This window comes from Microcebus murinus, chromosome 2 (assembly GCF_040939455.1).
Source record: "Microcebus murinus isolate Inina chromosome 2, M.murinus_Inina_mat1.0, whole genome shotgun sequence".
Lineage (NCBI taxonomy): Eukaryota > Metazoa > Chordata > Mammalia > Primates > Cheirogaleidae > Microcebus > Microcebus murinus.
In genome coordinates, this window is record NC_134105.1 from 120755861 (window position 1) to 120778218 (window position 22358).

At 42.2% G+C, this 22358-nt stretch overlaps 1 protein-coding gene and 1 pseudogene across 1 annotated transcript; one reads left to right on the forward strand and one right to left on the reverse strand.

The window, feature by feature from the left end:
- Positions 1-963: 963 nt before the first annotated feature.
- On the reverse strand, positions 964-7761 carry MRPS14 (mitochondrial ribosomal protein S14). The gene is made up of 3 exons (XM_012765065.3): positions 7608-7761; positions 4157-4315; positions 964-1318 (listed from the first exon to the last, which is right to left on the reverse strand). Exons 1-3 carry the CDS (start codon positions 7650-7652, stop codon positions 1136-1138), a joined length of 387 nt encoding a protein of 128 aa, XP_012620519.1. The 5' UTR covers positions 7653-7761; the 3' UTR covers positions 964-1135.
- Positions 7762-12016: 4255 nt separating this feature from the next.
- Positions 12017-13977, forward strand: LOC105871638 (charged multivesicular body protein 5 pseudogene; annotated as a pseudogene).
- Positions 13978-22358: the final 8381 nt, after the last annotated feature.

Consider the following 22358-nt stretch of genomic DNA (forward strand, 5'->3'; position numbering starts at 1 on the left):
TTAATGAAATAGATCAGGGTAACAATCATCAATGAAATGTGAAAACCATTAGGTGACAGGGTAATCAATGGTGAACTTTTTAAATGCAGGGACCAGGCTGACCCTACATGAACCCAGTCGTCAACCTAAGCACCATTAACCACTTCGGTAGGGCGCTCACAGGCCACGAAACCTTGCCCACAGCCAGCACTCAGAGTCAGCATTCATAGCACGATAGTTTGTGCTGTGCATTGACAACAAATCCGCTTTGCTCTTGTGTGATGAGGAAAGCTTGAAAGCACTGAAAGCTTGTTTTACTTTACAGGCAGCTTTACTTGTCATGTAAATCAGGATAGGTAACATATATGTTTTCATTACGTTATTTTTAAATGTTCACAATTTTATTTTGATAAATGGAAAATTAGAAAACTCATATCATGGCTGTCGGCTAAAGTCGATGTGCCAGTTCATCTGTGGCTGTCGATGATTATAGTCGATGCTGGTACTGAAATGGTTAAAAATGCAGAAACTGGCTAGGTGTGGCTTACTCCTGTAATACTTCGTAATACTTCGGGAAGCCAAGGCAGGAGGATCACTGGAGGATAGGAGTTCAAAACCAACTTGAGCAATACAGTGAGATCCCATCTCTACAAAAAGAAAATTAGCCAGCGACATGGTATACACCTGTAGTCTCAGCTACTCAGGAGGCTGAGGTGGGAGGATGCCCAGGAATTGGAGGTTGTAGTGAGCTATGATGATACCACTGTATTCTAGCCTGGTGACAGAGCAAGACTATCTCAAAAAAACTCAAGAACTCCCAGAAACCCTTACATGTTACTAAAAGATTAAATGTGAAGGAAAAGAAAGGCATTCAGACAATATTTTCACAGAAAATATTTTTTATTATTCTATTCTTTGCACCATGTGTAGGAACAGTATATTTAATCTGTTAAATCCAATAAAAAGGATAATTCACTGAGAGAATGAAACATCCACATTTCTTTATTTAAAATTTAGAAGCAATTCAACTATAGACAGCATCAGGTAGACTAGACAACTATACTAGGCCCCTATAAAGACGAGGGTTTTGTCTGTTAGAAAAGTCTCTTCTTGCAGAACTGGCTTCCCTGCAAGTTCAGTAGGTTGCAGAGCAGATTTACCATATTGCTCGCTGGACCCCAGAAAGTTGCCCATGGTCGGCTAAATGACGGAAGACGATACGACTGAGCCTCCAGCGCCGCTTCACACCACGGGGACGGGATGTCATAACACATCGGTTTCTGATTCTAACGGGACAGCTATCCCGTGGAAGGGCAGCAATTTCTTCATCGGCCACTTCCTAAGGGAGATCACATTATCATATAGATCACATGCATTTATTTATTCTAGATGCTTAAGTCAATGCTTAGAGGAAAACAAAGGGCTAGATTCATCAATGGAGCCAGAGTTTAACCAAAGAACCCTGGACACAGTACTGAACCTTAACTTCTAAGTAGAAACACACCGGAAAGCTGCCAGAAATGTCTGACATCCTCCCAATATGATTTTTAAATATTGAAACTTAACACAGTCATAAGACTCCACAAACCGTAAGGATAAAGCTCAATAAATTTTCACAACAGAACATACCTGTGTAACCAGCATGAGATTACGAAAGGGAAGTTATCAGCACCCATGGCCCTACCTGTGTCTCCTTCCAGTCACTAATGCTCTGCCTACAGCTCACCTAATTACTAACACCAGGGATGAGTTTTTCCTGTTGTGAACTGTATATAAAATGTAACCATAGAGTATGTATTCTATTTATTCATTTCTGTTTGGCTTCTTTCATTTAACAATATATAGTGAGATTCACCCATATTGTTGCACGTGTTAAGCTGCTCATTCTCACTGCTGGCAATTTTCATTGCATGAGTATACTGTAATTCATTTATCCATTCCATAACTGATGGCTATGTGGGTAGTTTCCAGTTTGAGCTACTGTGAAGAGTGCTGCTACATACATTCTTTCTTAAGTCATCTGGAAACATGTGAATGTACTTCTGTTGCCTCCTCGTACAATTTTTGAATCACAAAAGTTTGAAATCTCTGGGCTACCTGTCAAGTACGAGGAAATGTGGCCTGAGATAGACTGGAGAGGAAGGAAGAGCAGGTTCACACAAACCCTATAAGTGTATGGTAAATTAGCTTCTGATTGCTAGAGAAGGGGGAGTGATCAGATGAAATTGCCATTTTAAAAATTCATTTGCAACGTAAAGAATGAATCTGGCAAGGGCACAGGAATAGAGGGGAGAAAAGCAAGGAGTATAGCAGTAGCTTGGGCTAAGGTTTTGTCGGTTGAGATTCATTCATGCATGTGCTTTAACTGTGTGAGTTAAGATGTGTGTTTGTAATATTCACTTTAACCTGACAAGTGTGCTGACAAGTATGATTGACCCTGTGATAGCCTGTGAAGGAAGCGAAGTAATTACTCTAACACATTAAAAGGATACAAATTAAATGAGAGAATACACATGAAAGCCACTACAGTAATGTAAACTAAAAGCTTATGCATGTATTGCCATTATGTAATACTTAGAGCATTATATAAATCAGCATGATTAAGTCAATGAGTTGTAGACAATAAGTGCTGTAGAAGGAAATGGAGAGAAAAAATGACTGGGCTGGAAGATTGAAGCAGTTTCATGGAGGCAGACCTTAAAGAATGGCCACAGTTTATTTATTTATACACATCTCTACTCATTCCCAAAAAGATTTAGGGCAGTTTGCAAAGGAGGAAATTGCGGCAAAGAGAAATGAGAGTAGAAAAGTTAAAAGCCTCAGGACACAAAAGTGCATGCTGTGAAAGTCTGCAAGTTTGTTACAAGTGGGACATAAAATTTGACTTGTGAGCCATGTGGCAGGCAACAGAGAGCCATGGTCAGTTTCCATGATTCAGTCTCTGCACAGCTACTGAGGAGGTCTTCATAAATAATGTACTCAATAACACCCTGCTCCCACCTTTTTTTGAGGTATAATTGACAAATAAAAGTTGTATATTTTAAGGTGTACAGTGTCACATTCAATGTACATATACACTGTGACATGATTACCACAATCAAGCTAATTAACATCCCTCACCTCACATAATTACCAGTGTATGATAAAAACAAAGAACACTTCAGATCTACTCTCTTAACAAATTTCCAGTATACAATGCAGTAATATTGACCACAGCCACCATGTTGTAATTAGAGCTTCAGAATTTATTCATCTTATAACTAAAAGTTTATGCCCTTTGACCAAAATCTCCCCAGTCCTCCCAGCTCCTGGTAACAACCATTCTACTCTCTGCTCCTGTGATCAACAATGTCGTGAGCTGAGTTTCTGAGAGGCCACCTATTACTCCCTACGTGGAGGCAGATAGCTTCATGCCGTCCCAGTAAAAGCCATAACAGAGTGGTCCAGGGCCCTCAGTTTTCTGCTTATCTAGCTGAATCAAGAGAAGACTTAAAAGAATCCATTGTAATAAATAGGATGTAAATCATTCTGCCAACTTCTATAAATACTGTTTTTTAAAAATCTGAGCTCTTGATAAGTTGAGTGGCCTTGAGTTTGATTTATCCTCTCTGACAAGCCTCTTGTAGATATTGTGTGTCACCACTTCAGTGCAGGACCTTATGCTTCAGGAAGCCAGGCAGGGTTGACATCATCTTATTCAACTTGAAGAGCATGACAAGAAAGTAAGCCTAAATGGAAAGGTACCTCAGCACACAGAGGTGGTTGAGGGAGTTCAGGAAGACAGGCTACCTAGCAATAGGCCTGGGTAAGAAAGAGGCCACATGCAAGGCACATGGCTCCCTCAGTCAGCAATGCCTCCCAATGCCTTGAGAGTTGAAAGATTGAGATGAAGTGGGAGAGAGACTTTAGGTGAAAATAATTGCCCAATTTCTGTGTGGTCACCATTCACCAGAACTTTTAAGGATGACATAACAAAATGGTTGAAAGGCTAGTTAGGAGTGAATAGTTGTCTTTAATCTGAAATTTATCAAAATCAGTTTCAAGGCTATTTGTTTATATTGACTTAAAGTATCTCATTCTCTAGAAATTATATTATACTAATTCACAACAAACATCAACAGTGATCTGATGCGAGTCAATGATCTTGTAGTAGAAGGACTCATCTTAATTAGCTAACCTGAAGAATTTTTGGCAAGACTGTATTCTTCCGGAGTGAATTGATACGTAGCCTCTGATCTGCATATTCATAGGCCATTTTTCGTCTCTTCACATCACGCAACATTCTCCAGTCTACATAGTAACCTCGAACTTGGCCTGAAGCTGATGAAGGAACCATCTAAAAGAGACAAGGAACATGTAATGGACAGTCAGGCCCAGGCTCTGTGAGGGTCCCAAACTCTGCAATCCTCTTTTGGTCACTATTTATGACCTAGTATTTTCTTTAAAGCTGTTTTGGATCACTTTAGCAATTTAAAATAGGCTTCCTAATTCAGAATAAATAACTGTTATAGATATACATTAAGTCAAACATAATACCAATAGCATGTGTTGAATGGTGAAAGATTTCCAGAAATTTCTAATATAATTCTGTTTGACCTTTACTCAGGCCAACAGTCACATGGTTCAAAAATAAAAAAGTATAAAAGGTCATACAGTGAAAAGTTTCCTCCCATCTCATTCTTTTTTTTTTTTTTTTTGAGACAGAGTCTCGCTTGTTGCCCAGGCTAGAGTGAGTGCCGTGGCGTCAGCCTAGCTCACAGCAACCTCAAACTCCTGGGCTCAAGCAATCCTCCTGCCTCAGCCTCCCGAGTAGCTGGGACTACAGGCATGTGCCACCATGCCCGGCTAATTTTTATATATATATTAGTTGGCCAATTAATTTCTTTCTCTTTATAGTAGAGACGGGGTCTCGCTCTTGCTCAGGCTAGTTTCGAACTCCTGACCTCGAGCAATCCGCCCGCCTCAGCCTCCCAGAGTGCTAGGATTACAGGCGTGAGCCACCGCGCCCGGCCCATCTCATTCTTCACCTGCCCAGTGACACCCTCAAACCCATAAGCATCCACTGTTACTAGTTCTTGTATATCCTTCCAGAGAGTTTTATCTATACAGATACATGTATACAATCTGCCTCTCACATTTCATTCCCATTTTTCTCACCTAACAATATCTTTCAGAGATCTTTCTATATACGTATGAAAGAAGTTTCTTCATTTTCCTTAGATTGCATAATATTCCACTGTTTGGAAGCATCATAATGTACAACCAACTGGTGGACAGCTAGACTAAACCTCACTATCATTACAACAATGCTGCAACAAATAATGTCTTATATAAATTATTATATATCTGCAAGATACATTCTTGGAAGCACAATTGCTGAGTCAAAGAGTACTTTGAAATTATCACTGACCTAATATTTCTTAGCATTAGTTGTCCAGTAATAAGATAGTACATTGTTTATTGTCATACATTTTTATGGTGATAGTAATAGTTTTGACAGACAACACAGGCAAAGGGATATAGATCACTTGAAATTTAAGTCTCCCTCAAACCAGAGGAAATATTATATGCTAATTAAGTTACAGATATGCAAAATTAACGATAGCTTCCTATAACTGATGTTTATAGAAGAAATATACGAATAGCAGAATATAAAACAGAAAATAAGAATACTAAATAGAAAGTCAACATTTTTTCAATCTATTAACAAAAGATAAACTGAGCGCCTTCTATGCTCACATTACTAAACAAAAATCCTATGGGGAAATATAATGATTTCACAATCACCTTTTAGAAAAAAGAGAAGCAGATAGAATTTAAATATTGATTTGGCATATGACTGAGTCCGGTTAATACTGTGGTAACCATGGCTGGAAATAATTATGGGAAGGGAGGCTTAAGCAAAGCTTTGAAAGATTGACAGACTTTTGATACAGCTGGGGGGCAGGAGAGGGAAGAGAAGATACAGTTTGTCCAAACAAAACACAGAAAAGTGCAAAATATATTCTTAAGACCAGGGAGAAATCATTCTGACTGGAAGAAACAATTCATGTGAGGGGCCATGTGAAGTTTGCTTTCACCTATGAAAAAGGGGATTTATAAAACAAGATTAAACATTTATTCTTTGAATTCTTTTTCAAACTATGCCTAATCACCTTCTTTACTGTCTCCTTAAAGGTTTCTATTTATTTTTTAAAATAATCTTTCATTCTATTTTGAACACCTGTTTTTATGACTATAAAAGTAATATACTTTTAAAATAAAATATGTATTGGTCTGTATTATTTCTTCTATGAATGTTTTCATCTCCTTTGCCTACATTTCTACTGTATTTCATTATCAGCTTATAACAGTGCTTTATTAAGACTGCATTCTTTTCTGCTCTGTACACACCCTATCCTGCCCCCATTTCTTATCCCTCTTCACCTCCTAAAACTTTTCCACTGGGCCCTCTCAATTCATGGCCTATCATCATCAAAATCTTCTAAATCCTGAATTTAACATCTCCTTCACCTTTTGGTCTAATCTTGAATCCCTCCTGACAGCTTCCCCTGTAGCTCTTTTCTCCAGGATTGGGTGTGGAGGTAGGGTAGATAGGTGTTCTCCTTGCTCTTCATTGCAGCTTCTGGACCTCCTTCCTTCTTGAAACCCCCTGGGCTTTGGCTCTCATGCCATTGGGCTTACCTCCTGCCACCTCTCATTGTTGCAGCCGTCTACCACGGCCCTTTCATTTTTCCATGATTTTGGATCATGGCTCACAGTCACTGTCTCCAATATTCTTCCGTCTTAATTCCTGGTGATTTCAATATACATGAAATCATACCCTGATCACTCTGATCTCTGAACTCCCCTTTTAAAATGATTTTTGTTCTCCACTCTTCTTTATTCACTTACATGCCCTAGGTCTTTCATTACCAATAAATGCAACCCCTCTATTATCTCAGTTTTGTGTACCTTATTCTCTATCACTTCTTTCCAGCTTGCTCCTTCTAATTCCTCAATGACAACTCCTCTGGGACTTTCAATCCATTGATCCTACCATCTTTTTACTGTCTCTCAGCTTTTGATTTCCTGTCTTTCCCTCACATCCAGCCTGAATTTCATGGTCCATGAATACAATGTTCTCTTGAATACACTCTCAACTTCCTGGCCATCTCTCACTTCTCTGTACTTACTCCAATTCTCTCAACTATTTTTTCCTGTCCATTCCCAACTATTTTACATGGTCTCCCTTTCCTTAAAACCATGACACCTGCTCCCACATCCTCACACTCAGCTGATGACTTCACGTTCTCCTTAACTATAAAATTAGAAGGAATCAGAAGAGCACTCGCTGACAGGCCCTTCCAGTCTCCTTTGCGAGGTTCTCCTCTCTTATCGACGCAGTTTCTGAGGCCCAGTGCTCTGAGGCCCAGTGCTCGGACCGTCTCCTCTCTACTTAAACTGAATACCCTATAAACCGGAGTCAGTCTCGCATCTTTCAATGCCAGTTACATGCTCGCGAAAACCAAATGTACACCAGCAGCTCACAGCTCCCCTGAGGCAAGCCCGAGGAGGAGCCGTGGGAACCCGCGGGTTACAGGCTCCAGGGTGAGGGATAAGGGCGGGAACCATCGCGCGGGCCTGACCTGCCGGAGCGTCCGCAGCAGCGAGCCCAGCATGGAGGCCGCCATCTTGTCCGCCGCAAGCGCCAAACCGCTGCAACTTTATTAACAAGCCCAGTCCTGAAACACGGAAGGGGCGGGGCCTGGCCCCTGGGGGCGGGGCAGCGTGCGGGTGGGCCGCACGCAGGAAGGAGGGGTTAGTTACGGGATGTGAGCTCTCGCGATATCCCACAGAATTTGGGCAAAATTACAAAGTGGGGGAGTAGGTGTTGGTACTGAGTGCTTACGGGACGCTGGTCGTTAGGTGCCCTACTCCCGTCATTTTTACACATTTTCTTAAACTACCTTGGTCCTACCCTCGTCCTTTCCTTTCGCCCCACCTACCAGTTCATCAGCACCGATTCCTGTACGCTCGCGTCCTTCTCCGTCCCGCTCAACGTGCTTCTCCTCCCGCATCCTCCGCTCAGTTGAGGGCGCTGCTTGCCGGAAACGGGATTATTACTGACACCTTCGTGTCTGTCATCACCTCCTGCAGAGCGCGCAGAGCTCTTCTTTCCGCTATGACGGTGGTGGTGGTGGTGGTGGTGATGATGATGGCAACGATAGTCTATATGTCTATTTTTTTTATATATGTCTGCATTGGTGTTTTAGGTGAATAGGGCCTTAACATTTTGTTTGCCTTGTTGGGGAGGGGGGAATTGCCATTTAAAACCGCTGCTTTCAGTCTGGAGTATGGGAGACTAACTTTTCAGGTTATTTTCACAGCAGCTGTCTTTCCTCTGCAATGGACCCTTTGAGAGACCCCCTTTTCTTTTATGGATGTAAGGCAAGTACCAGCCACCTGCAATGCTGGTAGAAGAGTATCAAGGAATATGTATTAGCCTGGCAAGTACCTGTATCTTAGATATACTGGTGGATAGAGTGAGGACATACTCAAGTGCAGTTTACATCTGTGTTGTTACACAGGAGCCTTCTGGGAGGAAGGAGAGCTGAATGCAGTCTCCTTTCTTTTTCTTTTTTTTTTAAGACAGTCTCACTCTGTTGCCAGGGCTAGAGTGCCATGGTGTCAGCCTAGCTCACAGCAACCTCAAACTCCTGGGCTTAAGCAATCCTGCCTCAGCCTCCCCAGTAGCTGTGACTACAGGCATGCACCACCATGCCCAGCTAATTTTTTCTATATATTTTTAGTTGGAATTTCTTTCTATTTTTAGTAGAGACGGGGTCTTGCTCTTGCTCAGGCTGGTTTTGAACTCCTGACCTTGAGCAATCCTCCCGCTTCGGCCTCCCAGAGTGCTAGGATTACAGGCGTGAACGACCTTGCCTGGCCCAGGCTCCTTTCTTTAACAGCAGTCCCCAACCTTTTTAGCACCATGGACCATTTTCATGGAGGACAATTTTTCCACAGACCAGGGAGCAGGGGATGGTTTGGGGATGATTTAAGTGCATCACATTTATTGTGCACTTTATTTCTATTGTTATTACACTGTAATATATAATGAAATATTATACAGCTCACCATAGGTTAGGGACCCCTGCCTTAGAGGTTCAAGATTATTGGAACATGTGTAATGGACTGGGGAGGGTCTGCCTGAGGCCAGCTGGCAGGAAAATACAACAAAACCTCACTCTGTAATGATAATGTTAGAAAATTCCTAGACCAGCATCAGGCAGACATGCATTTCTAACTCAAGCCCATGTGATACCCTTCTCTCCCTCCCCACAATCAAGGGCCATTGTCGGTAATCAGCTAATGAAATGGGTGAGCCAGCTCTATGCTCTGTGGCCTTTTGCCTCCTTTCTTTAGAACCTAGTTCTGAAAGCATGTCTCCCTCTCTCTCTCTGTCTCTCTCTCTTTGTAGGTTGTGTTTTTGTTCTATATTATTGGTATGACAGGGAATGGAGCCAGAAATCCACCTCTACAATCCCATAGGAAGACTAGTTAGGAGAATTATATACCTCTAAAGCAGGTACAGGACTTCAACTATATCTCCCTGGGAAGTGGCTGGAAGGACTCAGGCTTAAGACATTGGAGCCCAGGCCGACCTGTGTGTTTGCCCCATCAGAGGCAGCAAAGCACTACTGGACAAAGAGGCAGCCTAGGACAAAGAGGCATTGCCAGAGCTCTTCTGGCAATGGGGAGTTCATGCTGGTGCAGCCCTGCCGGCTCTTTACTGGTTTATTGGATGTTATAAAGGACACAGATGAACAGCCAGTTGGAAGAGATGCATAGGGCAAGGTATGTGGGAAGGGGTGTGGAGCTTCCATGTCCTTTCTTGGCGCACCACTCTCCAGGAACCTCCACGTGTTCAACTATCTAGAAACTTCTGAACACCTCTTTAAACAGTATTAGGAGAAAATTTAATTTAAAAAATTGTGGTACACTACACATAGCATAACATAGAATTTACTATCTTAGACATTTTAAGTGTTCAGTTCATAGACATTATGTTAACATTGTTGTACAATCATCACCACCATCCATCTCCAGAAATTTTTTATCTTAAACTGAAACTCTGTACTATTAAACAATAACTGTCCATTCCCTCTTCTCCTCATCCCCTGGCAATCAATATTCTACTTTCTGTCCCTGTGAATTTGACTCCTCTAGGTAGCTCATATAATTGGAATCACACAGTATTTGTCCTTTTGTGTCTGGCTTTGATTCATTCATACTGCAGCATGTGTTCAGTATTCGTTCTTTTTTGTGGCTGGATAATATTCCACCGTATGGCTATACTACATTTTGTTTCTCTATTCATCTGTGGATGGACACTTGCTCTGCTTCTACCTTTTGGTGGTTGTGAATAATGCTGCTCTGGACATGGGTATACAAATACCTTATACAGCATTAATATCTTATTCGGCTGTTTTTCACTTTATGAAGAGATCAAAGCAATTTAACAGTGTGAGTGAGACAGGAATCTCTTTCTAATTAACTGTGTTGGTTTTCTATAACAGCCTAAGATTTCTCCCTCAATGCACCCTCCTCCCTTAGTGTGTAGGGAAGCTTAGCAGGGCCTAAAGAAGATTCACTTTACCTGGAGTTCTCCCAAGGAGTCTGAAATTTTCCTTGGCCATTTGACAGCCTTTGGGGAAGACTTTTGGCCTTGCTGTCCTGGAATATTAGAATCAGGAGAATTATCATCATTCATTCATTTAACCATTCAACAGATATTTAAGTGCCCATTGTGTACCAGTGTGTAACTATGTGGGAGGTGGGGGAACTGGAAAAAAATCCTTGTTCTTCGGATATTTATATTCAATTAGGGATTATAGATTTAGATACAGGTGGAAAGATCTCCCAGTGCCTGTTATGTTCCCTTTGCTTTTTCCTTATATTCTTTCATTTGGAGGCTTTAACGTACTTTTTGGGTGGACAGAGTAAAATGTGAGTTAAATATTTTGAAATTTGATTGTGAGAGACAGTTCTAGTAGCCATATTGATTATAGATCTAATAAAATAATAAGAATGATTGTATAGATGATGAAATTGAGACACAGAGAGGTTAGGAAACTTGCCAAACTCATTGCATTAGTGCTGGTCAAAGGCCTATGCTCTTTATTTTTTTTCTGGAGAATTTATATTTTTTGAGACGGAATCTCACTTTGTTGCCCAGGCTAGAGTGAGTGCCGTGGCGTCAGCCTAGCTCACAGCAACCTCAAACTCCTGGGCTCAAGCAATCCTGCCTCAGCCTCCCAAGTAGCTGAGACTACAGGCATGCGCCGCCATGCCCGGCTAATGTTTTCTATATATATTAGTTGGCCAATTAATTTCTTTCTATTTTATAGTAGAGACAGGGTCTCGCTTTTGGTCAGGCTGGTTTCAAACTCCTGACCTCGAGCTATCTGCCCACCTCAGCCTCCCAGAGTGCTAGAATTACAGTCGTGAACCACTGGATAATTTTTTTAATTAAAAAAGGAAACAGGTTATAGAATTAAAATTAATATGTCATATAATTTCACTAAGAACAAATTAATATTTTAAGAAATCTTTATTATTTTAACAAAAAAATTTCCTTTTTAATTATAACCAACTTGGTCACATATAAAATTCCTTCATAAATTCCCTTTTGTGAATCTTATCCCAACTTACACAGGCTATCTATTAATACAAGATGCTTAAGCTTCATGTTTTGTCCTAAATTTCCCCAAGGCCTGTGCTCTTAATCTTCACTCCATGTTGTACTCTGAAGAAGTGTTGGCTCAAGGATAAAGGCCTGACTGTTGTCACGGAATCCTAACTTATAAAATGTATCCTTAATGTATAGATTTATAAAATGTATCATTAATGTATAGATTTTGTGCCACTTCAATCAGTATTCCAATGGGATTTTTCTTAATGAAATAATTCTAAAATACATATAAAAGAATAAGTAGATAGGAGGGAGGTAGGCTATGAAATTTTTTAAAAAAGAGAGTTAATGAATAGTCTTGCCCTGCCAGATATTAATATACTGTATATTTTAGAGCCATTGTGATTGAGCTAGTGTGGTACTGGCACCAAAACCAACAGACAGGTAAATAAACTAGAATACATAGGCCAGAAAGAAAACCCAGTATAATTAGAATTTGGTTATATATTAAATGAAGCATTAAAATCATTGAGCAAGTGGTATTGGAACAACTGGGTAAAGATTTGAGAGAACTTTTAAAATTATGCTTTCATTTGTTACTGTATATTAAAATAAATGTTAGATAAATTAAAAAGCTAAGTACGGTCTGGTTTTGCTCCAGTGTTTGGGTTTCTTCATGGCCGCCCAAGATGAACCAATTCTTCGGGAAAGCGAAACCCAAGACTCCACCGCCCAGACTGCGTTGGCACAGTGGACAGCCAGGCAGAATCCACTGACAAGAAGATTTCTCGATTGGATGCTGAGCTAGTGAAGTATAAGGATCAGATCAAGAAGACGAGAGAGGGCCCTGCAAAGAACACGGCCAAGCAGAGAGCCTTGCGGGGTTTAAAGCAAAGGCAGATGCATGAGCAGCAGCGGGCCAGCCGCGCCCAGCGGTCTTTCAGCATGGGACAAGCCAATCACACCGTCCAGCCATTGAAGAACACCAAGACCATGGTTGATGCTATGAAACTGGGAGTAAACGAAATGAAAAAGGCACACAAGCAGGTGAAAATAGACCAGATTGAGGATTTACAAAACCAGCTAGAGGATATGATGGGAGATGCAAACGAAATCCAAGAAGCACAGAGTCGCAGTTACGGCACCCCAGCATTAGACGAACATGACCTAGAAGCAGAGCTGGATGCGTTGGGCGATGAGCTCCTGGCTGGTGAAGATAGTTCCTACTTGGATGAAGCAGCATCTGCACCTGCAATTCCAGAAGGTGTTCCCGCTGACACAAAAAACAAGGATGGAGTTCTGGTGGATGAATTTGGGTTGCCACAGACCCCTGCTTCATAGACTTACATCACTCAAGTACATCGTACAAAACAAGCATACATGATGGGACTGGGAAATATTTTATCATTCCAAATTTGCCATAACAGATTTAGGTTTCTTTCCTTTGAAGGAAAGGTCAATTACGTTGCTCTTTCCCCCACACGCCCCCCCAGTAGGAGACTCATCACTTGGGAGATGCTTTCTTTGTACTAAACTTTGATTCCTTTTTCTCTTACAAAATACTAACTACTTAAATGTATCTTCGGCTTTGTATGACTCATTTTCATTCATTAATAATCACTTGAAATAAAACCAAGGAAATGGGAATCTTTAAAATCTGTGACAGTGTACTACAGTATCAAAATGCTACAGTATCAAAATGACCTGATAAATTCATAAAAGGAAAATGAAATTATCAGGGCTGTTCATACTCTGATTCAAAACCATTTTCTATTGTGGTATTATAGGTTGGTTAAAGTGATAGCCTTTTTCTGATGAATTTTGTTGTGTCTTGTGAGCAAATCATTACTGTGTCCAATATTGGAATGGAATTATCACTGCTGTATCATGAGTAGATATTTTGATTCTATGGTTCCCTCAGTATTACAGCCTGACTTATAATCAATAATGAATATTTCTTGATATTTAATGTATAGAACATTTATTTATACTCAATAAATACTTTTCCAAAGGAAAAAAAAAGCTAACTACTAACAAAACCTTAAAAAAAAGAAAATATAGATGAAAATATTTTTAAGCATTTAAATCCCAGTAGACAATTCTCTGAATGTCTAATAACATTAAAAGTGTTCAGGCCGGGCGCGGTGGCTTATGCCTGTAATCCTAGCACTCTAGGAGGCCAAGGCGGGCAGATTGCTGGAGGTCAGGAGTTCGAAACCAGCCTGAGCAAGAGCCAGACCCCATCTCTACTATAAATAGAAAGAAATTAATTGGCCAACTAATATATGTAGAAAAAATTAGCCGGGCATGGTGGCACATGCCTGTAGTCTGAGCTACTTGGGAGGCTGAGGCAGCAGGATTGCTTGAGCCCAGGAGTTTGAGGTTGCTGTGAGCTAGGCTGATGCCACGGCACTCACTCTAACCTGGGCAACAAAGCAAGACACTGTCTCAAAAAGAAAAAAAAAAAGTGTTCAACCTCACTACTTTCCAAGAGAATGCAAGTTAAAACAATGAGATCAATTTATGCTAGCAAATTAGAAAAGGTTTAACAAAAATTTAGTGTTGTCATAGGTGTGGGGAAATGACTAATTTTATGCCCTAGTGGTAGGAATATAACTTAGCATAACTTGTCTACAAAGCAATTTGGCAAGCATCTTTTCAAAGTTTATAACTATTGACCCAGTTATGCTACTTTAAGGAATCTATTCTAAGGAAATACTCAAAATGTCTAAAATTTATATATAAGGACATTTACCGTGGAATTATTTACAACAAGAACAAAGAAAAAAGTCCAACAGTAAGAAGAGAGTTAAATGAATTAAGAAATAATATGTTTTTTTTTTTTTTTGAGACAGAGTCTCACTTTGTTGTCCAGGCTAGAGTGAGTGCCGTGGCGTCAGCCTACCTCACAGCAACCTCAAACTCCTGGGCTCAAGCGATCCTCCTGCCTCAGCCTCCCGAGTAGCTGGGACTACAGGCATGCGCCACCATGCCCGGCTAATTTTTTTATATATATATCAGTTGGCCAATTAATTTCTTTCTATTTTATAGTAGAGACGGGGTCTCACTCTTGCTCAGGCTGGTTTTGAACTCCTGACCTTGAGCAATCCGCCCGCCTCGGCCTCCCAAGAGCTAGGATTACAGGCGTGAGCCACAGCGCCCGGCCAAGAAATAATATGTTTTAATCTGAGGGGTTCCCCTTTTTAAAATATATACTTAATGTATTTATAGATACAGGTATAGGTATAGATTAGGTAGATAAATAGAAAAAAGATTAGAAAGAAACACACTCAAATACTAAGAGTGAAGATGAGTGAGGAGATTACGGGTTATTTTTATGGTCTTTAAATTTTTCCCTTTTCCCCATTAATTTATATGTATTACTTTTAGACTGAAAAATATGTTGAAGTCCATTTATTACTTCACACAAAATGTTTGAAAAATGTGTTTTTTAAGGGGCATGAAGGAAGGGGTCATTCTTGGTCCCCATCAATACCCCCTGCTTGTCCTTGGGGATGGGTGCAGCCGGAACCCTGATTAAAGCAGCAAGAAGTAAAGAACTCGGTGTGCTTGCCTCGTTCATATTTAGTACCAAGTCGCTCCCTCTCCCCTTTGTCTCATTTCTCTGGCTTCTGTGTCTGCCATCAGGTAAATTGTTGGCCCCTTGGTGTCTAATCCATACCTAATGCAGGACTGATCATTTCCTTAACTTCTCTGTTTTGGGGGAGGATTAATTCATGATTCCTTTTTGTTATTTTGTAGCTGGTAAGTAACAGAACTAACTTGGCGGAGCCCTGCAGTCACATAGTAAGAATATTTATTGGTGTGTGTTTGTCCCCAGAGTCTGGCCCATGTGAGTCACCGGCATCCTTGGACCTGCACACCCTCCCCATCTACCTCTCGGTGCTTCCCAGTGACGTTGTTCTCCAAGAAGGACCACGCGTGACGGCCAGGTCTTCCACAGGAGAGCTGGATGTGGTCTGACTCATAAAAAAACCAGACTTCTTGGTTTATGAGAGGGTCCTACAAAGAGGAGGAGGGTGGGAATGAAGGAAGAGAACCTGTGGAAGGGGAGAGAAAGGCACAGGGACCCCCACACAGACATGCATGCACACATGCATTTCAGCTTCAACCACTCTGCAGTGGTGTGTGTGAGCGGCGGGTGAAACCTCTGTTCTCATCGCACCTCTGCCTCCATTAGATAGCTCCAGCCCAGGGGCATCCTGTCGGTGTGCCATTTTGGCCTTAGGGTGTGGAGTCTTAGCACTTCTGGAAGCAGCCACACACCTGTGGGCCTCCCCCTGGAGCTGTGTGCTGTACACTGTATTGGACACAAGATGGCAGTAATGTGACATCTGAGTTCCAACACCCGCCATCCTCTTGCTGTTCCCACACAACACCTGCCATGCAAACTGATGGACACACACACACACACACACACACAGCTGTCCTACAAATAAAATGTCACTTTGTCCATCATCAAGTGGGACTTGAGTTTGAGATTTGTAGGTCCTAGAGAAAATGAAAACGTAGGACCCCTTGTTAGAAAAGCAGAAAAGAGGTGATGTTAAAGGTAATAAATATGAAGCTTTTCCCTTTATTTCCAGACTCTCGGCTGGCCACAGGTTCTTTTTACTTGCTACTTAACATTGTTCTAAGTAAAGAAAAACAAAATCATTAAATTTAATTTTAAATCATTACCATGAATTTTACCACTCATAGTGTATAATGCTAGTTCACAATGCAAATGTAGGAAGGAACATTTAATGCACATGCAGAATCATTGAAATGACACAATTTTTATTTTGTAACTTGTACATGCCTGTGCATCTTGTTCTTATCAGAACAGTGGAAATATTGCATAAAAACTAACTTGGTTGCTTTTATTTCACTTCTTTTTTTTTTTTTTTTTTTTTTTTTTTTTGAGACAGAGTCTCGCTTTGTTTTCCAGGCTAGAGTGAGTGCCGTGGCATCAGCCTAGCTCACAGCAACCTCAAACTCCTGGGCTCAAGCGATCCTCCTGCCTCAGCCTCCCGAGTAGCTGGGACTACAGGCATGCGCCACCATGCCCGGCTAATTTTTTTATATATATATCAGTTGGCCAATTAATTTCTTTCTATTTATAGTAGAGACGGGGTCTCGCTCTTGCTCAGGCTGGTTTTGAACTCCTGACCTTGAGCAATCCGCCCGCCTCGGCCTCCCAGAGAGCTAGGATTACAGGCGTGAGCCACAGCGCCCAGCCTATTTCACTTCTTGATATGTGCCCATTCCACCAGAACCCTCTACCTTTGACTTACTAGCTCCAAGCGGGCTGCTACCAGTTTTAGTTCAACTGCAGTAAGACATGCCTTGGGTTGACATCAGGCCTTGGTTTACTCTCCTTTGTTGCCCTGGGCTCCCTGATGTTGATGCGGACACGCAAGGAGCCAAGAGCCTGCTCAGCCCTTGCACGTGCGCGGGCTACCAAGTCGGGGGAATTGACACCTGTGGGGCTCCCTGAACCAATGGGGGAGAAAACCTATGGAGGACACATTTCCCGTGGCTCCTCAGAGGGCCTGAGAGAGATCTCAAGCACCAGTCACCTGCAGCAGTGGCTGACTTTGTAGTAACTCAGTGGTACCCTTGTATTTCTTTTTCATTCTTTCTTGTTCCACTTACCTGATGCCTCTCTCTTCCTCCCAAATAAACTGCTTGCACATAAGTCTCTGTCTTGGAATCTGCTTTTGCAGGTGGTAGGGGTAAACTGAGGCTCAGATAAAAAACATTCCACCCAACAGATCACCAAATCCTGTTGATTCTACTTCCATCTCTCTCCTTGGTGTCCCCATTCCTACTCCTGTTCCCCCGGGGCAGGCCCTCGCCACCTCCCGTCTGCACTGACACTCACTGGATCCCTGCCTGCTCTTCTTGCCCCCCATTTTTTTACTTAACCCGAGCCCCCACCAACATTCACCCCTTTCTGCTGCCAGAGTGAATTCTCTAAGACACTACAACTACCCCCTTTTGGTAGCTCCCTATCACCTGCAAAATCAGGTCCAAACCCCTTAACATGACATTATGATCACAGTGGATCCCTGCAGCTCCGTTACTCCCGCCGCTGCCCCTGCACCCCGTGGCCACACTGGCTCATCCATCCCTCGGGTTTCCCCTTCAGGGGCACTTCCTCCTGAGGCCTTTCCTTCTGCCAGCCTTTCCATTCCATTCAGTTTAGTTCAGTGAATGCTTAACTGAACACCAGGCACATGCCAGTTTCTGTCAATCAAGGGGGTGAGGAGCAGGTGACAAGATGAGGGGAGGTAGTGGTACAGAATGTGTCACACGTCAACACAATGCATGTAAATGTTTTTAGCTAGTCTGCCCCAGTTTAGGAAACTGAATATACTTTTTCTTTTCTCTTTTTTTTCACGAGGCTAGAATCACTTCTGGGGTTTTGGTAAGCAAAAAGGAAAATTTGTTTTTGCAGGGCTTGAGATCTTGTGGAAAAATAAGGTTGTGAGTGGGGATAAGTGTATGAAAAAGTCTTTTCATTTCTACATTAATCCTGAAGGCTGATGTCTAAATAAAGACAATGCAATTGACATTTTGCACATTTTAAATTAGTAGTAGTGGATATGGCACTCAATTTCCACTTCCTTTCCCTGACTTCAAAAAAAAAAGGTGTTAAATTTTCTTCCCTGCAGTTTTGAGGAGATGCTTGCTTATTTGTTTTGAGTTGTTGCAGATAATATGCATGCAAAAAAGTTTTCTTTTTCTCTGTCTCATTTTCTATGCACACATTCAATGTCTCCTTGATTTGAGGACTTGGCATGGTTAATTTCCCCCCTGTCTCGTGCGGCCTGTGGGGCGGAGGGCAGAGTGAGCGACTGGTGTTGTGGGGCGCGTGGGCCTGACAGCCAGCCCACAAGCTTTGCAGGGTTGGGCTCCCTGGCTCACTGCCGCATTACTTTTTTATAATCCTGCCATGATTCAGAGATGTCAAGTACGTTGGTGCTTGAGTTAGAAATGGTTTAGGATAATTTTATTTAACCAGTGAGGCACAGCTCAGCAGGTAATTCGTAGCCCAGCTCCCAAGGTTTATGATCCCAGTCGTGGCCTTGGTTTCCTGTGCAGAAGCACGTGCTGTCCTTTCCTCGTTCTAGTCTCAGCCACCTCTATCTTCTCAGGCTGACTCCAGTTGGAAGGGTCTGGTTTACTTTTCTTTGTTATATCAGTTTCCTATGGCTGCCAGACTAAATTGTCACAAACTTAGTGGCTTAAAGCAACAGAAATTTATTGTCTCACAGTTCTGGAGGCCGGAAGTGCGAAGTCAAGACATCAGCAGTGCCACCCTCCCTCTGAGGGCTCCAGGGGAGAGGCCTTCCTTGCCGCATCCTTGTCCAGCCTCCGGTGACTCCTGGGGCTCCTTGGCTTGCGGCAGCAGCACCCAGTCTCTGCTTCTGTTTTTACCTGGCCTTCTCTCGTGTCTGTGACTCTGTGTTCTTTTCTGTCTCTGATTAGAACATTTTCGTTTGGATTCAGGGCCCATCCTAATCCAGTATGATCTCATGTCCATCTCTACCTGATCTGCATCTGCAAAGACCCTATTTTCAAGTAAGGTCACATTCTGAGCTTGTGAGTGGACGTGAATGTTGAGCAGATACTATTGGCCCCACTACACTCGTCCACTGTAACTTTATCAAGACTTCAGTGCAAGCGTCTCTACTTCTTATGCCATCTGCTTTACCTCCTTCTAGTCTCAACTCTTTTCCTAATTAACCCCTTTGGAAGCGACTTATAATTTGTGTGCACAAGACTTGGGCTTTCTGCATTTCTAAAGAGATGTACAAAGGTAAGTACATATTTATTAGAACTTCTTATAGAAGTAAAGGGAAGTCAAAGTCAGGAAGGAAGGATTGATATGTTCACATTCAACTCTTTTATTATTGTATTTGTATTAATTTCCTCAACTTATTTGAAAGTTCCTTGAGGAAATATGTTGCTCTCAACTTAATATCCCAGTTCCCAGCAGAGTGTCTAGTGTGTAGTAGGTGCTCATAAATTGGATTTAGGTGGTTCAGGCTCTTACCTTTGACCATGTCCTAACCAGACATTTCCATTCTGCGTGGGAAAGGCCTGGATTGGCCCAAATTCTCTTTTCACTGCTCAAGGACCTTGCCCTCAAGTGCAGCCTCTATGGGCACAAGCTGCTGGCTGAGTACTTGAGAACAAAGTGCCCTTTTGCCTCTATTTTCCCAGGCATGGCAAAGACCACACTTAGGATGATGATGGGGGTGACCTTTTGTCTCTACTGGAGAAGGAGAGGAACAAGAGTATGCTCAAAGGATAATGGGGAGAGGGAGGGGCTTCCATGAGTCTTTCTAAAAACATAGTCAACACAAAGAAATGATGAAAGTGTGAGTTGATGGATATGCTAGTTACACTGATCCGATCACTACACAATATATATCTTGACACATCACTACATACCTCATAAATATATACAACACTCATATGCCAATTTAAAAAATGAAATAATGTTTTAAAAAACACAACCATAAAAGATAAATCTTGTCCCTCTAGTAAGAAAGCAGAGTCCAGAGGACAGAGTGAGGCTCGGCCCCTGTGTTTCTGGGACCAGGCAGGCCGCCCTGCACGGAGCCAGCTCCCAACAAACCTAGGGTCATGGTGACGACGGTGATGTTTACAAAGCACACTCAACAGCTGGCCCGAAAGCCAAGCAGATTGGCCACTCTGGGATCTTCCATTCCAAGAGCCTTGCCTACCACCTGGAGAGACAAGGACCCCCAGGGCTAGCTGGCCTTTGAGGATTGCAGACCTCGTGTCCCCGTGAAGTTCCAGGAGGGCCGCAGCACTCAGTTTCCTTGCTGCCTTGGTGCCCAGGACTACGGTCTTCTGGACGGCGAAGCTGACCCTGGTGCTGGCAGCTGCACAGACAGATGTGGGTGCCTCCCCACCCTCACCAGAGGGAAGTCTACACTTATTCTGAGGTTAGGATCCCACTCAGTGTGCTTCAAGGCACTCTCCTCCAGTCGCCTGTGGCCCAGGCTGAAACAAAATGTTTTGTGTGGTTTTAGGGAAAAGGTCACACCCATTTTCTTTTGCAATGTTCTTAATAGAGTGTCACTGGGGGGAATAAACTGTTGATAGGAAAACAGGTTTTTTTTCTTTCTTTCATATCATTTCTCCTTGTTCTTTTTTTTCTTTCTCTTCTTCCTGGCTTTTCTAAATTCCACACTCATCTGATAAAAAGGCAAAATATTAGCAATTTAGCTCAAATGCATTGCTTTTAGTAGCCATGGGGACAAAAATATCAAACAGCCATAAGTTAATGGGATTCAAGGGTAGAAAACCTCTGCCAAGCCACAGGGCAAGTCCTGATGATGCCAGTACAAGGCAGATTGTCCCCTTTTCTGGAGAAGATTTGTGGTCCGTGTGATCCTGCAGGCCACCCAGCAGCCCCAGAGCAGAAGTGCGTGGATGTCATTAAGTCTGGCGTCCACACTGGGGCCTGGAGGAGCCAGGGGAGAAGAGCACGCTGTTCACATTGCATGTCTGCTAAAGACACCCTCGCAGTAGTTTTCTCCCAGGGCCTTATCTAAAACACCCAAAGAGATCATAAAATTCCACCTTGTCTCCAGGCCCCAGGCTACCTTACGTTAGGGTAAGAAAATGTTCCGGGATATGTCTGATCTCCTGCTGAGTGTACCAGCTGTCAGTCAAACCAGGTACATTTGTATTTTGTCCTGATTTACTTTAGAAAAGGAGATTAAAATTGTATTTCTAGGTGTATTTTTTTATCCTTTGCATTGTGCTGTCATAAAGAGCTAATATAATCTCCCTGTGTTATTCACTGATTGTTTCTTGTCTTGTCTGAGGCTGGAATTGGTGTCACAACGCTTCCTGGGGTTTATCACAGTACCCAGCACAAGCCTTGGGCACACAGCAGGCATTCAGCACTCAGTAAACCCCTTTCGATCAGGTAATCCAGTTACCGGATTGGGTTCCACTTGTTGGACATCTGCTTTCAGGCTTCAATTTGGGGTTTTGTTTTTCTCTTCCTTGGATGTAAATCATAATGAACTAGCACCGTTGGTGTCTCTATCCTACATAAGGATGAGAGGACAGGAAAAAAAGTACAATAGTAGCAACCCAAATTGCTCCATCTCCATAGGATATAAGCTGCAGGGTCATGTCTTCTTAACACTCCTTAGTATCCTGTACAGCATTGAGAAATCTAGTGTATATTCCTTAAATGGGCATAAAGATTCATGAATAATACCAACTATCATGAATTCATTTACTTCTTTCAAAGAACTACAGGTCAATGCTTCCTTAATGTTGACTCCCTTCTGCTACAGCAAGTACCAATCTATCTTTCCCTCTAGAAATGTGAACTCTGAAGGGGAGTGGATGATGATGATGATGATGATGATGATGAGTCTATTCTATTTTGTTCAAGTCTGTATCCCCAGCTCATAGAACAATCCCTAGCACATAGTATACAAACTCAATAAATATTTGCAGAAAGAATGGAGTTCATGTTCTATTTGATATAATCTTACAACCTGTGGTCATCAGCAAAGTAGAAATTAGACTCGTCTTCTCATACATTTGAAGTCTGCCCTTGGGGTCTGACATCAGCCTGTGACTCCTGCTCTGGTCTGAGCTGAGATTCTGTACAAAGCCTCCGCCGCATGCCTTA

Coding starts and splice junctions, on each gene's coding strand:
- MRPS14 (XM_012765065.3), bottom strand. CDS start 7,652: ATGGCGGCCTCCATGCTGGGCTCGCTGCTGCGGACGCTCCGGCAG. Junction 4,316..7,607: donor TGCTGCGGACGCTCCGGCAG/GTCAGGCCCGCG, acceptor TGTCTCTTTTAG/ATGGTTCCTTCATCAGCTTC. Junction 1,319..4,156: donor TCTTGCCAAAAATTCTTCAG/GTTAGCTAATTA, acceptor GATCTCCCTTAG/GAAGTGGCCGATGAAGAAAT.